The 16,881-nt window shown below is 39.1% G+C and overlaps 1 protein-coding gene across 2 annotated transcripts; it reads right to left on the reverse strand.

The window, feature by feature from the left end:
- Positions 1-3,321: 3,321 nt before the first annotated feature.
- ggt1a (gamma-glutamyltransferase 1a) lies at positions 3,322-15,464 on the reverse strand. Of its 2 annotated transcripts, none has more exons than XM_067395143.1 (14): positions 15,198-15,464; positions 14,575-14,618; positions 13,777-13,953; positions 13,561-13,691; positions 12,910-12,999; positions 11,055-11,247; positions 10,627-10,787; positions 10,387-10,536; positions 7,993-8,129; positions 7,547-7,734; positions 7,182-7,309; positions 6,955-7,067; positions 5,672-5,785; positions 3,322-5,579 (listed from the first exon to the last, which is right to left on the reverse strand). In XM_067395143.1, the coding sequence occupies exons 2-14, from the start codon at positions 14,583-14,585 to the stop codon at positions 5,433-5,435; spliced, it is 1,740 nt and encodes a 579-aa protein (XP_067251244.1). In that variant the 5' UTR covers positions 14,586-14,618; positions 15,198-15,464; the 3' UTR covers positions 3,322-5,432. The 2 variants fall into 2 exon arrangements, with proteins under 2 accessions (XP_067251244.1, XP_067251243.1); XM_067395142.1 differs by having other exon boundaries at positions 14,575-14,676.
- Between the last annotated feature and the right edge of the window lie 1,417 nt (positions 15,465-16,881).

A 16,881-nucleotide genomic window follows, 5' to 3' on the forward strand; every position in this document is an offset into this window, starting at 1 on the left:
TATAAATAGCCGACTCATCTTCGTCCCGCAACATTCTTTTCTGCATCCCTCCACCACCCCAACTCCTCACTCTTGGCTAGTTTCTATCCCAGCCAGGGATATGAGAGTGTACTCTGGGTTCAGGCCACATTCCAAGCTTGGAGCAGTCCCCTGGACAGCACGCCAAATACGCATACTCTTTTACTAAATCTAAGTATTTGTAAATGTTAACTCTGTTTAAAGAGCATTTACACGGTGGTCCGTGTTTTTTCGAGCCATTCTGTCCATGTCCCAAAATGGATGCAGACGATTTCTATCGCTTCTGATGAGCACAATCGCTGTGTTCATTGCTTGGTCTGTGCCCATGCTGAAGCAGCATTCATAGGTGGTTCTCACTGCAAGAGCATGTCTATCATAACATTGTGGTCTCGGATCTTGTATTTTTTTCAAAAGACAGAGAGCCTCTTCAGCCACTTCCCATCCTGGTCCTCTACCCACGGGTATGAGGCCTCAGTAGTGAGCACTGAGGGCGATCTATGGAGTTCAATAGCAGCACTTTCACTGGGTAAATCCCTGCAAACTTCCCATTCCTCAGCATGCTCAGTTCCTCTGATAGAGTTTCTGGATGAGTTAGGCGGCTCGCCCACAGGTAAGCTTAATTTCTCATTCAGGGTTCACAGAGATGATGAGTTATTGATCGCAGCATCAGGCAGTTTATGCCTTCTGATGCTGATGTCTCACCTGGGCTTCCACCTTCGAGTGTGATGGTGCAGTCTGAGTCTGAGTTGGCAGCTGTGTTTGCCTGGGCTGCCACAAGCACTGGGCATGAGCCCTCACCCAAGCGCTCGTGGTTAGATGATTGGTTCCTGCGGTCAGAGCGCAATGAACAATTTACAGGACATGAAGCCTCCCCATGTGACGAGCCTTGCTTCGTACCCCACCATGGGTACCCCGTGTATTGTCCCGCTAGTGCCTCTCTTGCAGAGTCTGGGTGCGTGGTTAGCACTTCCCAACTTATCATTTTGGTTGCTCAGGACAATCCTGCTTGGCTGTGCGATTCAGTTCGCCAGGCATCCACCCAGATTCAGCGGTGTCCTTTTCACCTCAGTACGAGGTGAGGTCACTGCTGTTCTGCGGAAGGAAATCTCAAACCTTCTAGCGAAGGCACGGAAGAGTCTTTCCCCCCGGCCGAGATGAAGAAGGGGTCTTACAGCCCCTACTTCATCGAACCCAAGAAGGGTGGTGGGTTGAGGCCAATCTTAGATTTGCGAGTACTGAATCGGGCCTTGCCCAAGCTCCCGTTCAAGATGCTCACGGTCAGACACATTCTCACATGTGTAATACACCTAGATTGGTTTGCAGTGATAGACCTGAAGGGGTTAAGGGAAGTGGGCATTCACATACTCAACTACCTCAACAAATGGCTGATTTTAGATCAGTCTTGGGAGTTCGTATGTGAATACAGAGACCTGGTCTTTCGGCACCTAGTCCAATTGGGACTTCAGGTCAACTGGCAAAAGAGCAAGCTCTCCCCTGTGCAGAGCATCACTTTTCTGTTTGAGGAGTTGGACTTGAAGTTGTTCAAGCGCAAGACAGTGGTTCTGCTGAGGCATTTTCAGAGGCTCCTGGGGCATATGGCACCCTTAGCCACAGTCACGCCACTGGGGTTGATGCATATGAGACCCCTACAGCATTGTCTTCATATTTGAGTCCAGAGTTGTAAATAGCATTGCAGCACACATCACGTGGCCTATCTATTCAGCCTTTGGTCGGACGTTGCGTTTCTATGGCTGGGGGTTTCTGTAAAGCAAGTGTCCAGGCATGTTATTGTCACAACAGACGCCTCCAGGAAAGATTGGGGGACCATGTGCAACGGGCGTGCAGTTTTGGGCTCCTGGACAGGGCCCCGCTTGCACTGGCATATCAACTGCCAAGAGTTGTTGGCTCTGCTATTGGCCCTGAGGAGGCTTCGGCCATTTATTCAGGGCAAGCACATGTTGGTCTGGATGGACAAGACAGCGACAGTGGCGTATATTAATCTCCATGGTGGAATCCGCTCTTGTCGCATGTCACAACTCGCCCACCATCTCAGTTACCGCGGGCAACATCCTGGGTAACCTTAATCATGCAGCCGATGCTCACAACATGTCTTGCACCATGGAGAATGGAGACTCCATCCCAAGGCGGTTCAGCTGATGTGGAGTTGATTTGGCGAGGCACAGGAAGACCTGTTCACCTCCCAGGAAACCTCCCAATGCTCTGTGGAATTCCATGACCAAGGTTTCAACAACTTGGAAAACACATGCTTTGCTCTGCTTCTCTCTCGCACTCTCTGGGAATTTCGCTCTTCCATTCCTTTTTTAAAAGATGCGGCACTCCCCGTGACCAACCTCTGTTGGTGGCATGTCCAATTAGGGCGGAGCGACCTGTGAGAAACGGGACAGGAGAGAGAACCAAAGGGAGAGATGGGGGGAAAACGAAGTGAAAGAGAAACACACACACATATGCACTGGCACTAATACAGCCTCAGGCGTAACAAGGGCATACAGCCGCCTAGTAGTGGGTGCTCTGGCCTGAGTGGTGGTATCTATCAACCCTGTTGATAGGCCTCTGGATTCGTCTTTGTCCCCTCCAAGGACCAGACACAGATATTCCAGAGGCCTGGGTGCGGGTGCAAGATTGTGCCCTCCCCCTGAGAGAGAAGGTCCTTCCTCAGGGAAATTCGCCAGGGAGGGCCCGATACCATGAGCGTGAGCTCTGAGAACCAAGTCTGTTTGGGCCAATAGGGCCTACCTGATCTTGCACAGAGTCTGTGCAATGAGGCTCACTGGGGGAAACGTATATATGCGTAGGCCCCAGGGCAGATGTGCACTAGTGTATCCGTGATTGATGCTTCCAAGGACAACGCCCCTTAGTGTCGGTTTGACACCACGTCTTAGTTCCCTCCATCAGGGAACAAGGATTACCATACACAAATAAGTAGTTAAACCTGTATAAAAACAGCCGCCATGTCCAAATGTGTAGCTAACTTTTCTACTACCATGTAAAAAGAATACTTTGAATATTGGTAAATTGCAATTCTGTTCAGTGGTGCTAGCGGTGCAGAAATTACATACCACTATTAAGGGCCCTTAGACATCAGATTTTAATACAGGTTAAATTTTGTTTACTTGATTTTTATTCTTTCAAAGAAGTTTGCTCTTCTACCTTTATAAAAATATATTCATGTGTGGCTGCTGACTGGGCATGTGATAATTTTCCATGCCTTTAATTTGTCAAAACATGTTTTTGCCTCAGAACTGGTTCAAATGGCACTGTTTCATAAAATACAGCTTGCATTATTTATTAATTAGCTCTTAAAATTGTATAAAAGCACTTATGAATGTGACTGCAAACATACATCAGTCCAAAACAATTTAATTAACAGCCTAGCAACAGCCAGAGGACAGTGGATGTTTAAAAAATATATACACAAATGTATTTTATTTGTCAGAATGCACTATACATTTCCACCACAGTGTAATTTCATGATAAACATTAACATCTCTAGCTTAATGAAATAGCCTGAATATGATATACATCATATATACAGCATGATATTGCAGTTTTATGATTTGGTGACAAAAAGGACAACGTTTAACAGTCTAGTGATAGCTCTTAATGTAATTCAACATAAAATCAGACTAACATTAGATAATAACAGGGACTTCTGATGATTATTCTAATGAATATCTCAGTACACATGTTTAATATTAGATGTTACTTATGATGGACCTCGGTATCTCTTAATAACTTTTTTTTCATGGCCTTATTGAAATGTTTTCAAGTTACAGTTACACAATGTTACATTATTTATTGCCTTGCAGACTTCTAATGTAACATTTAGACCTAAAGTGAACATGTTTTTCTGCCTTAAAGCTCAGATCTGTTTCACGTACACAAGTCATTTACTCATAAAAGAAAAACAGTTGTTATTACCATTCAGCATTTCACATTATGCAAGTCATCTTGGGAGAGGATGGCTGTATACAGAGGGTAACATGTCCAGTGAGGTAATCTGATGTCTTGCATGCTGTTCTCCCAGGATTTTCCTTATGAATGGCTCTGATGTAAATAACAGCTTCTCTTCATCAAAAGAACATTATCATTCCAGTTCACTATTTAAAAATGAATATGTTGATTACTGCTTTAATTGAACATTCAGCTTATAGATAGTAAGAGTTTCCTCACATTTTAGCAGTATCTTGTTATGCAGTGTGTGTCTACCATGAAAAATAGAAACTTGAACAGAAAATGGAAAATAAAATAAAAGGTTTTCCAAATTTGTGACTTTTTTTCTTCTGTTGAACACAATAACAAATTTAATTTTATATATACAAGTCATACTGGCCACCATATTTGAAGCTTGAAATCTCCATTCATCATTCATCGTTACTGCACGGAGACGAGCAAATAACACATCTTTTGTGTTCTACAGAAGAATGAAAGTCAGCAATTTTGGAACCACATGATGTTGAGTACATAATAAATGAATATTAATTTTAAGGAGAACTATCCCTTTATAACGCAGCTAACAAAAATATGTTCTAAGAGCATTTTGCTAACATTCCCTTTATTTCTGAATGTTCTCTGAACGTTCAAAACATCCAGTTTTAAATAATTAAAAGAATTAAGGAAATGTTCCACTTTGCAAACATTATGGGAACGTTACTTTTGAATGTTACTAAACATTCTGAATCAAGCAGTAACATTAAAAAATGTTAAATGTTTAAAATGACGAAAGTCTAAAACGTTTCAGAAAAAAAGGTTCCATAATCAATGTATCGATAATATTTTGAGAACATTATTAAAGACCATAACTTTTTAACAAACATTCTGTTAACATTAGAGAAGAACCTTGCCAGAACGTTAGCCAAAGTTCTAAGAACATTCCCTGTTAGCTAGGAAGAATCTCAGTCCCATGCAATAAGCATGTTGTACAATAAATACCTGTAATATTTTATTACCATGTTCATTTAATACTTATTTCCCTGACTTGAACAAGAGTCGCATATCCTCATTTTGGAGCACTCTCAACATTGACCCCATGTCCATTATCCCAAGGACCTCCATTCCACAACAAAGAACCTGTACAATGGAATCAGGTACCAAAGGACCCCCACATACTGATAATCAATACTCTTCTCTACACACAAAAGGAATAAATAAGCTTGGTAAAATCATAGACCGTTCAATATGAAAGTTAGGCACTATTGATACCAATGAAACATTTTCCCATCAAAAAGAAAAAAAAGTTAATAAATACAGGGAGTCTTTGTGCAACCTTGTGCGTTGAGGTCCATGTTGATTGTTGGACTGAGAGGTGTATTGCTTTTGAATGTATATATCAGAGTCACCAAGTCACCAATGATTGAAGGTCCACAAAATGTAAGAAGGGCGAGTGGCAGTGGCATTTAATATCCCGCAGGATAGCCGCCTTTCCTGGGGTCAGATTCAGCACAGAGTTTGTCCCCTTGTCGCACGATGGCCTGCACTACTGCTCCTGGCGTCCTCAGCAGCTCTGTTACATGATTCTTCTGAGCCAAGCCATCAAGAACACTCTGTAGCATGTCACACAGGCCTTACAGGGTTAATGAACTCTTTTATCATGACTTCAATTAAGAAAGTTCAGTGGTCAAATGCAGGAACCCACCTGTTCGAAGTCTTGTTCCACAACTGTCATATTGGGGTTGAGTTGGTTGTGGACTCTGGGCTCTGTAACCGCTTTCTTCAGATCGTAGTTAAAGAACAGCGAGTTCAGGATCACCTGGTAGGAGTGAAATAGGAGAGGTGAAAAGGCATGTTTGGATTTATATAGCAAACCAACCAATTATAAAAAGATAGAAATTACAATTCATGGTCACTAAAGGGTGCTAAAATGTTTGAAGTGGGCAGAGCCCACGTGAACGGAACTTGTGAACGGAATGAGATATTTTCACCAAACTTGGCAAACATCTGTAAGAGCTCATTCTATGGTCGTGTAAAAAGGGACGCAGAGACTAGCCACTTTGTGGCGCTATAACATGGAAAAAAATGAAAAATATGTACATTAACTACTCAACCCAAAGTCTGATTGACTTGAAAATTGCCATGCGGTGTTTGTCCAAGGTGTCAAGAGGACATTCATGTATCTAGAAAAACGTGGCCCGTGACGGCCAGTGAAATTTAAGCAGTTATCAGACAAGGTTAACGGAGGCCGATCAGAACGAAACTTGCTGGGCCTGTTTGACTCACGGCCCTAAAGGGCTTTGTGAAATTTGAAAGAAATTGGCCACCGGGGGGCGCCTTGGCGTTTTTCACATGCATAAAGGATTGTATAATACACGCCCACGATATTCATACCACATGGTAGAACTCCTCATTCTGAACAACTTTGCCTGCTTTGACCGCTGCTGTCCATCGAATCGTTCGTTAAATATTGATTATTTCAAAAACCAATTTTGGTGAAAGTTTTTTGGCTCAACCTTAATAACTTGAAAAAAAGTTTTATCAACCATATATTTTCTATGGTAAATTGTCTGTAAATGATCTTTTCTGTCTATGATCGAGAAGGTTACAGGCTTGCTAATTAAAACATTATACCTTTTTACGCATGTGCTTAAAAGGCCTTAAAGCACTTGAACCCCAATAATTGCTTCTCACATCTACATTTATATTGGCTTTTATTGTGCACTTTAGACACTGTATGTAAGGGATTTTCAAAACTGGTTCTGTCTGGAAATCTTTACTAATGAGTTGATCAGTTGTGTTCCATTTGGAAGACATTTAAAGCCAGAGTTGGGAAACACTGCTGCATGTTGGGCATATATTATATATATATATATATATATTATATATATATATATATATATATATATATATATATATATATATATATATATATATATATACTGATATAAATATACAGATATACAATGTTTTGGTGTTTGTGGTTACCAGAGCAGTTGCTGTGGTGATTTTCGTCCCACCTGAGGCCCCAACCACCATTTTGACTCTGTTGTGTTTGTCAAATATTATTGTGGGGGACATCGATGAAAGTGGTCTTTTACCTAGTCAAATGACAAAAATAGTATGTTAATAAATGTGTTCAACTGATTTTTTTTGTCTATAGAAATATATAAATTAAATTTGGTATTTAATTTAGGCTGTAAAACTCAATACACCTGGCTGAATGAAGTTGTTGGGTGAAGGGGGAACCCCAAAGCCATTGGTAATGTAAGGAGAGCTGAAATCATCCATCTCATCATTAAAGATAATCCCAGTTGACCGTGACATCACCTTAGAGCCAAAACTGTGAGAAAACAATAAAGATCAAGATAATCAGATCAAAATGAAGAAAGCAAAAATACAGCATTTCCCCCTGAGGTCCACTTATAATGTATTTTGGCACCAAAATCAATCATTATTTTATTTCTCTGGGATCCAACCTAACATATGACAGCAGGCTCCATAAATATTGTTAGAGAAACAGTGTTTTTAAAAATAAATGAAGTGAGGAACACAGGTCTAGTGCAGTTTTTCCTCTTACTAAAGGTTGATGGTGCTGGTGGCCGCCACTGCGCTCCCATCCTCTGCGATGACCGACAGGTGAGCCGTGCCGTGGTCATCGGGTACAAAGTACTCGGGATCATAGTAGGTGTCTGGGTGAGTGGTGTCATCTGTGATTTTACTCCTGATGTTGTCTGCAAAGTAGTCTGAGGTCATGTTTTGGATGAGCTGGTAAAGGAGATAATTGAAAAGAGATTTACAAGAGGCCATTGAACTCGCAGGTGCATGAAATCGGAACAGTTAAAGGCCTTGGGAAAATATCGTCAGACAATATTTTAAAGTACTCTTTAAACCACTTCACAGATCTTGAGAAAAATTGCATGAGATCAGGTTGCTTTAATACCCATAACTCTTCGCGCAAGGCTCACACACACACACACACACACACACACACAAACTGATGTATGTACAATTAGTTTAACTCACGTCAGTAATGTTGAGGTAACGCGGGTCTCCCAGTTTACTCCTCTTGGCATAAGCAAAACGAAATGCCTCTACGATACGATGATATGTCAAAGTCCTTTTCTCTGCAGTGGACACACTACTGTCTGAGAAATTGAAACCTAGAAAACAAGAGTTGATGTGAATAATCACTGTAATACATAACCATAAGATCAAAACGCAAACATTTACTTTGCCTTACAAAATTTGGCAAGTCTTAGGGACCATCCACACACAATGCACTGTTTTCTATGTAAACATACACTAAATGGACATGTTTGACCATTGCGTTCATGAATATCACGGCATTCTAAAAATGCAGCTTTTCCAAACCTGTATGAATTTCTTTCTTCTGCTGAACACATAATAACATATTCTGAACAATATCGGTAACCAAACAGATGATGACTTCCATAGTATTTTTTTTCCTTATTATGGAAGTCAATGGGGCACATCAACTGTTCGGTTACCAACATTCTTCAGAATATCTTCTTCAGCATTCAGCAGAAGAAAGAAATTCATACAGGTTTGGAACAACTTAAGGGTGAGTAAATGATGACAGAATTTTCATTTTGGGTGAACTATCCCTTTAAGGTAAAAGAGGTTGATACATATAAAAATATTGTTTACATAGAATTGAAAACAATGGAAAAGCAGCGCAGTGGAATGCAAAAACACATCCTGTGTTAAGTTACATAGCTCTCTGGAATACTTTGTAGTCATGTAAAATGGATAATGTACAGTCATCTGATCACTATTGCAAAAATAAACCCCTTCAGGGTGACAAGATCGTATCCTGCTCACCTTGTTGACGTTTATTTTGCAGTAATGATCAGGTAAATGTACGTTCTTTCTTAATGCATAACATGACGCTGTTTGCCCTCATGAATCAAGCTCTTTTGCGTAATCCTGGAATTACTCAATGAAGACTGCACTCTGACATAGCGTCTCTGAGTGAGTTAGTAAATGTCTGCGGTGATGGAGGATTATTACATAATCAGGTACTCAAGTCCTGCTCAGAGAACAACATGCCCTCATAGTTATCCATAACTCAGACATCAATCAAACTTTTGTGCATGATCTCTAAACACTTAAATATGTTGTAAAGAACAATTTGTTTATTCTACTGTCTATTTAAATGGTTAGTTCACCCAAAAATGAGAATTATTTCATTTATTACTCACCATCATGTCGTTCCACACCCGTAAGACCTTTGTTCATCTTCAGAACACAAATTAAAGCCGGGTTCACACAGTGCGATTTATAAAAGTCCTTTACGATGGTTACTTGTCAGACTGTACGAACATGATCCTCATGTCACACTGAGGGATCTTAGCTGTCATTTATGTCAGATTGTACGACAGTCAAAACGCGTTAAAAATGGACGCGCGCATGAAAACTTGTCCGGAGTTTTACATCATCAAAACACACACATTCGATGACAGTGAGCTGCATTACACACGGGACTGAAATGGTGGCTAACAAAGTCATCTCTATCATTAATTTTGATCACGGCTTGTCTTGAAAAACAAAGACAATTTGACGTTCGTCGTAGGAGAAGTCACACTGGAGGATTGTGTGCCAAATCTTCTGACACTTCCGAAATTTCGTCTGAGGTAAAATTTGATCGCAACGGTCATTAATCGGCTGTCGGTGAACATGTCAAACTAGAGATCAAAGACTACAGATTTTAGGCTAGGATTATAGGAATCTTTTAGGATTTGCAAAATTTGTCTCAAACGACCAAATCGTGGCCAAAATCGCACAGTGTGAACCAGCCTTAAGATATTTTTGAGGAAATCCAATGGCTCAGTGAGGCCTCTATTGCCAGCATGATAATTAACACTTTCAGATGCCCAGAAAAGTACTAAAAAAAGTCACATGATTTCAGTAAACAAGGCTTCGTTACGCTAGAAGTAGTTCGAAATTTCAATAGCTCACGTGACTTTGGCAGTTTGATATGCGATCCAAACCACTGATTCGAAACAAAAGATTCGTAAAGCTTCGAAGCTTCCTGAGGCGGTGTTTTGAAATCGCCCATCACTAGATATTGTTGAAAAGTTGTTATTTTGGTGCACAAAAAGTATTCTCGTCACTTTATAATATTACGTTTGAACCACTGTAGTCACATGAACTGTTTTAAATATGTCTTTAGTAGCTTTCTTGGCATCTGAAAGTGTTAATTATCTGTCAATGGAGGCCTCACTGAGCCATCGGTTTTCATCAAAAATATCTTAATTTGTGTTATGAAGATGAACAAAGGTCTTACGGGTGTGGAACAACATGAGGGTGAGTAATTAATGACAGAATCTGTCTATCTGTCTGTCTGCTTGTCCATCCATCCATCCATCCTTAATGCAAGCATGCACAAAGACTCACCATCCACTATGTTAAGAATCAGAGCGAGCACAGGTCCACTGGATGGAGCATCAGGAATATTAATGGTGTACTCCCCCATATTTAACTTTAAAGGAGTCTCATTTAACACTGGCTTATATTCCCTTAGGTCCTCAAGTGTTATAATTCCTCCTGTAGTGACAGATTGATTTGCATATTTTTATTAAAATTAGGTCAGATGACCTTCAAGGCATGATAAATGGAGTTAAACAAAGAAGTGACCTGCAGCCTGGATGTCATCCACTATATTCTGGGCCATAGATCCGTTGTAAAAAACATCCGGCCCTTCTTCAGCTATCTTCTCATAGGTGTCAGCAAGTTTGAGATATCTAATAATATCATTTTCCTTCAGGAGGTTTTTGTTTGAGTCACAAAACACTTCACTGGAACAATGAGAGAAGACAAGATCAATTTGATTTAATTAAAACTATCAGTAGAGGCAGTTTTTAGAGTGTGAGGAGTTAGATTAGTTATTTGTCTGACATCCGTGGAATTAGTAATGTATGACGCAGTATGATGCAATCGCAAATTACACAACGGTAGACCTTGGTACACTTGGTCCTTAACACTGAGTCATTTTCAGTTATGATAAGTGGATTTTCTCACAGACTGTCCTGTTTCTGTATTGTGGGAAAAAGATAAATCCTTACCACAACATCACGTCACTCAGAATTGACTCTTTGTTTTTTGCAATGGCATTGGCCAAGGCCCTGCCAATTGGAAAACCATTGCGTGCCAATTCTATACTGGGCTGAAACAGTTCCCTCCATGGCAGTCTCCCATGTCTTTTGTGTGCCATCTCGTAACCACGGATTTCTCCTGGTATGGCGATGGACAACCCTCCTGTCATTCAAACAAGACACAATACAGTGTTTTCATCAGTCAAGGGCCAAAACTGCAATAAGGTCAATGACATGATGCTCATTTTCTGTCCTATCTGTTAATTTATTCAAATATACTTTAATCCAATTAATGTAATTCAAAAAGAATCTTTAAAAGAACAGAATTCTTGAAAGAAATTAATATTTTATTCAGAAAGGATTCGATACATTGATCAAAATTGACAGTAAAGACATTTTACAGCCTTGATGAGTATGAGACCTTTTTCCTAAACTTTTCATCCATATTGTAGTTTGGCATAAATTTGTGTTAATAATAAATTATTTTGAAAAAAAAAAAAAAAAAAAGCTTTAGTGCTTTTTAATATTTGAAAAACTTTCATCCACCAAATCAATGTCATATGATGTGAACAAAATACAGAAACTAAAGGAAATCTATACCTTACTGACTGTGTCAAGGTCAATAGGCCTCTTAAAATATCAGATAATTTGGCCTATAGGACAAGGTAAAGCTAGTTCACAGGCAGATTTACTCTGCTGTTCATTATAATCAGTGTTGGGGGTTGTGCATTAAAAGAAATGCGAGTTATGTAATCAGATTACTTTTTCAAGTAACTACTGTAGTAAAATAACACATTAAAGGATTAGTTCACTTTCAAATGAAAATCACCCCAAGCTTTACTCACCCTCAAGCCATCCTAGGTGTAAATGACTTTCTTCTTTCTGATGAACACAATTGGAGACATTTTTAAAAATATCCTGACGCATCCGAGCTTTATAATAGCAGTGAGCGATACCAGTGAGTCGAAGAAAGTGCTTCCATCCACATTCATCCATCATAAACGTACTCCACATGGCTCCGGGGGCCTTCTGAAGTGAAGCGACACGTTTGTGTAAAAAAATATCTCTATTTAACAAGTTATGAAGTAAAATATCTAATTTCCGCCAGACCGCTTTCCGTATTCAATGTATGAAAAAAAGTGTAAATCTTTTGCTGTTCAAAAACCATACGATACGTACTATGCTTTCCCTATTCAACTTACGAAAAAAGTGTAACTGGCGCAACGCCAGTTTACACTTTCTTCGTAAGTTGAATACGGAAGGCATTCTGGCGGAAATTAGATATTTTACTTCATAACTTGTTAAATTTAGATATTTTTTTACACAAACGCATCACTTCAGAAGGTCTTTATTAACCCCCCGGAGGCCGATTGATGGATGGATGTGGACGGAAGCACTTTCTTCAGCTCATACTCATGAACCCTGTTCAATGCCATTATAAAGCATTAAAGGACATTTATTAAAATATCTCAGATTGTGTTTATCAGAAAAAAGAAAGTCACATACACCTAGGATGGCTTGAGGATGAGTAAAGCTTGGGCTAATTTTCATTTTAAAGTGAACTTAATTGCTTGTTCTCCTGCTTCATTACACTTTTGGTGTGAAAGTGCCTTTACATTTGCCAAAAAAAGAACCAAACCAATTCCAGAAAAAGTAACGCAAAAGTAACACAATGCATTACTTTCCATAAAAAGTAACTAAGTAATGCAAATAGTTACTTTTTTAGTGAGTAACACATTACTTTTAAAAAAAAAGCTTTGCCCAACACGGATTATATGGAGGCTGGACTTGGTGATACATTATGGTGATTTGAATGATAATGTACCTTTCCGTGACAGCTGGGTGTTATTGCCAAACATGTCCTCTGAAGCGTTCATTGGGGCAGTTTCTCTGGCATCAATTGTCTCCACCTTTCCTGCAGACAAAAACATGGAATTGATTTATTTCATTGTCAAGACTGTGTCATTTTGAGTGTTGTCAAGAGTCAATAAATTACTAAAAACTTAAGGCTTGTGTGTCACCATCAATTGTTGTTTATTCTGGTTAGCTTCACCTAATGAGGTAGTGGTTATTCACGTCATTTGCTAATGTTTACTCCCAAGTAAGAGTGACGCAAGGTTTGTGGTCACTATGATGCTGAGTCAATCCTGTGCCCTTTTGCTGGGCACTTGACCCCAGGTTGCTCTAGGGGCATGTCACTTCAATTAATGTACTGTAAGTCACTTTGCATGACAAGTATCGGCTGAATGGCAAATAACCTCTGCGTCATATTCAACTCCTAAAGCAATGTCCATCAGTACCAGGCTTACTAGAAAAGAATGTCAATTTTGTGGAATCCATGCACACTGTAAAAAGTTATTTTTCAAAGTTGTAAATAAAACAAAGATTATTGGAGTATGTTTTACATTTAAAGCAACTCAAAGGTCATGGGTTCGACCCCTAGGATCTGCTGAAGCCATAAATGTCAGTGTTTTACCTGTCAATGCATTGTATATGGTGAAATACAGGCCCCCTCCAATGCCCATGCTGTGCGAGTTAAACAGCCCAACACACAACAGAGCAGCAATAGAAGCATCAACCGCTGATCCATTGCGCTTTAAGATGTCCCTGCAAACATAAAGAAAGCTGGGTGTGTACGTGATGTTCAATGACATGCAAGCAAACCTTTGGCTCTGGATCTTTGGACTCTTACCTCCCAATCTCAGAGCACTTCCCGGCATCTGCTGCTACAGCTGCTTTTGAGTAGAAATGGTTCGAAGATACAGTGAGCCTCTTATTTCCGATCCCCAAATACACACCCATGAAAAAACCCACTGCAGCCACAAGCAGGACCACCAGCCCAGCAACAAGAGACTTCTTGACCATTTTCCTGAATAGATACAGAATGTGAATACACACAGCAAAATTTCCAGTTAAATCAACTCTGCTCAGAGTACATATGGTCCCTCTCTAAATAGTGTTAAAATAACACTGAAGCAGAGTTAAAGTTAATGAGATAATTAAACAATTAATTAAGTGATGGTTGTGCATTAGTGATGAACACCTGCTGTTAACAAGCAGAATCAATGAAGAAAAGAGAGACACAAGAACTACATCTGACTTCAGTCACAACCTTATTAATTGCTTAATTATCTCATTAACTTTAACTCTGCTTCAGTGTTATTTTAACACTATTTAGAGAGGGACCATATGTACTCTGAGCAAAGTTGATTTAACTCTGGGGATTTTACTGTGCAGGAATTCTGCGATAGACACATTTGAGGGTGTAATTGATGACATTTATGAGATTATCACTCATTATACACAATACAAATATCTTTATTTTGTAGACTGACATGCTTATCACCACCACTTCATTATTCTCAGTTGATCAGTGAACTGTATTCATAGAAACAATGAGTTTCAATATACAGCAGTATATAGGCATGCAAATTTTTGTGAACATAGTGAACATTTCCCCCCCAAAAAATAAGCATACAAGTTACATCACCTTTTCAACATATGCTGTTCATGAATGGAAGCACGGGTGTAAACCTTTGGTAATGTTTTAGGAGAAACGGATAACAATGAAATGTCACCCTGCTCAAGGGACCTGTTGAATAAACCCTTTACAGTTACACATTCACCTTCATCATCAACAATTTTACAGCTGTTCTGTATGCTTAATAAAAAGGCTCATAATTCATAATGGCACTCCATAAACTGCTCTGTATCAGCCCTGTAATGAGCCCAACATGTGTTGAGTCCAGAGACTACATCCTTGCGTAAATCCAAGCCATACAACAGTCTCACAATATACAATCCCTGAGTTTTATTTACTGATTGTAGTCCACTATTATATGCATGTCAAAACAGATGTTGTGGAAGCTGACAACATTTAAAAAAAACATTCACAGTTCAATGAGACAGATTAGATAGATAGATAGATAGATAGATAGATAAATAGATAGATAGATAGATAGATAGATAGATAGATAGATAGATAGATAGATAGATAGATAGATAGATAGATAGATAGATAGATAGATAGATAGATAGATAGATAGATAGATAGATAGATAGATAGATAGATAGATAGATAGATAGATAGATAGATAGATTACACAGACATACCTCACAGATGATTTAGTCTGGTTAACCATAATCCAGAGACTGAATCCTTTTTCTTGTATAAGTAGATGTATCAAGACAAGAGTGAATAGGACTAGGGACAGATATAATCTGTGCTAATTAAAATTTAACTCCAGAGGTTATAAATCAACCTTACATGGTGATTAGCTAAGACAGGATTATTTTTCAAAAAGTCCTGATGGAGTCATGGTAAAGACAGGTGGTAAAGACTCATATGAAGCCTCACCCTGTTTTTAAAAGCTTAGGAGCTCCAGCTACTGAAAACTACGGCAATGTTGTGATGACAATGCAATTACTCCACCCTTAATCTTGGCCGTGTAAATTCCCCTGTACAAAAGGTCAAGTTCTTTCTTGCTCTGAAGAACAAGATGCTTTTTTGATCATTCTGATAACATGGGCCATCGGGTTTTGAACAAACTGTCCGTGACAGCTTCAGAACAGGCTTCATTACAGCAAAACATCTCGTACCACATTCTTAGACACTGTGAAATGTATTTTAATGTAGCCATTCATGTGGCGCTATCTAAGTATTTCAACATGTTCACTCAATTTTTTATGCTGATAATGTAATTTGCAATGAAAATGGTCTATTAAATTAGAAAAAGAACACACAGAAGCATTTTCACTGGTCATCTCAGACATCATTATCGAAGCTTATTTTGTAAGTCAGCATTTCATGTTACGTAAGATTTCAAAGAAACATCTCTGATGCAGTATGTTGGTGTTGACTTGCAGCTAAATGAGTGACTTCACATGAGGAATTCTTGACTTTGAAAATCTCATTTTTTATGTTTGTAAAGCTTCAGGGAACTTGATTCAGGAGGAATTGCTCCATTGAGGAATGCTAAAGATCATTTCAGGCCTTTGGCACTTTTTTACCAATGGCAGAAAATTCTATGACCTTGTAACTGGCGTCAAAGAGCACACTTACGTAATAATGCCACTGTAAAAACAGTCAGTCAGCACTTTTCAGTGTAGGGCAAGATTCTCGAAGCATCGTTAGACCTGTTCAAGAGACCTAAGTCCTCAATTCACTAAGTGTGTGTCAGCAGGGACTGCAATTTGTCAGAGTTTGTCTTCAGCTCCTCCCATTATGTGTTGCACACTGTTGATTTATTAATATGCTTTGTCACTCAGCAGTCCCTTCACGCTATGAAACTTCAACTAATTGAAAAAATAGATAACAAGCGTGTCTGTGCATGAGAGTCAACAGTTTCAGGGAGAGAGAGAAAGTGAACTACTCACCTACTAGTAATTCACAGAATTGATTTGGAAGTAAGTTTGACAAACATATAATGACACATTATTTGATTAATTAATCCCATTAATGCTGATACCTAACAATCATTCAAGTCAATTTAACTGCTAAGTACTGCACTTCAGCCTTTATTGAATTAATAAATGATATATGCTCTAAACGCCCTTTTAAAAATGCTTATAATCTCTCTTTCATTTTGAAATATGTACAGTCTTGTTTTAGTTATTTAAGGGGAGCGGTAACTTGGACAGCCAGATGTTTTGGAAATTAACAGTCAATAAGCCACTGAGATTGGACATAATATGAAATAATAACTCTGAATGTCACTAACATCACAGCATATCAGAGCTATGGTCACATATGAAGTAGTTAATATATGAATATATATGAAAAACAACAGCAACATTC

Source organism: Chanodichthys erythropterus, chromosome 9 (genome assembly GCF_024489055.1).
Source record: "Chanodichthys erythropterus isolate Z2021 chromosome 9, ASM2448905v1, whole genome shotgun sequence".
Taxonomy (NCBI): domain Eukaryota; kingdom Metazoa; phylum Chordata; class Actinopteri; order Cypriniformes; family Xenocyprididae; genus Chanodichthys; species Chanodichthys erythropterus.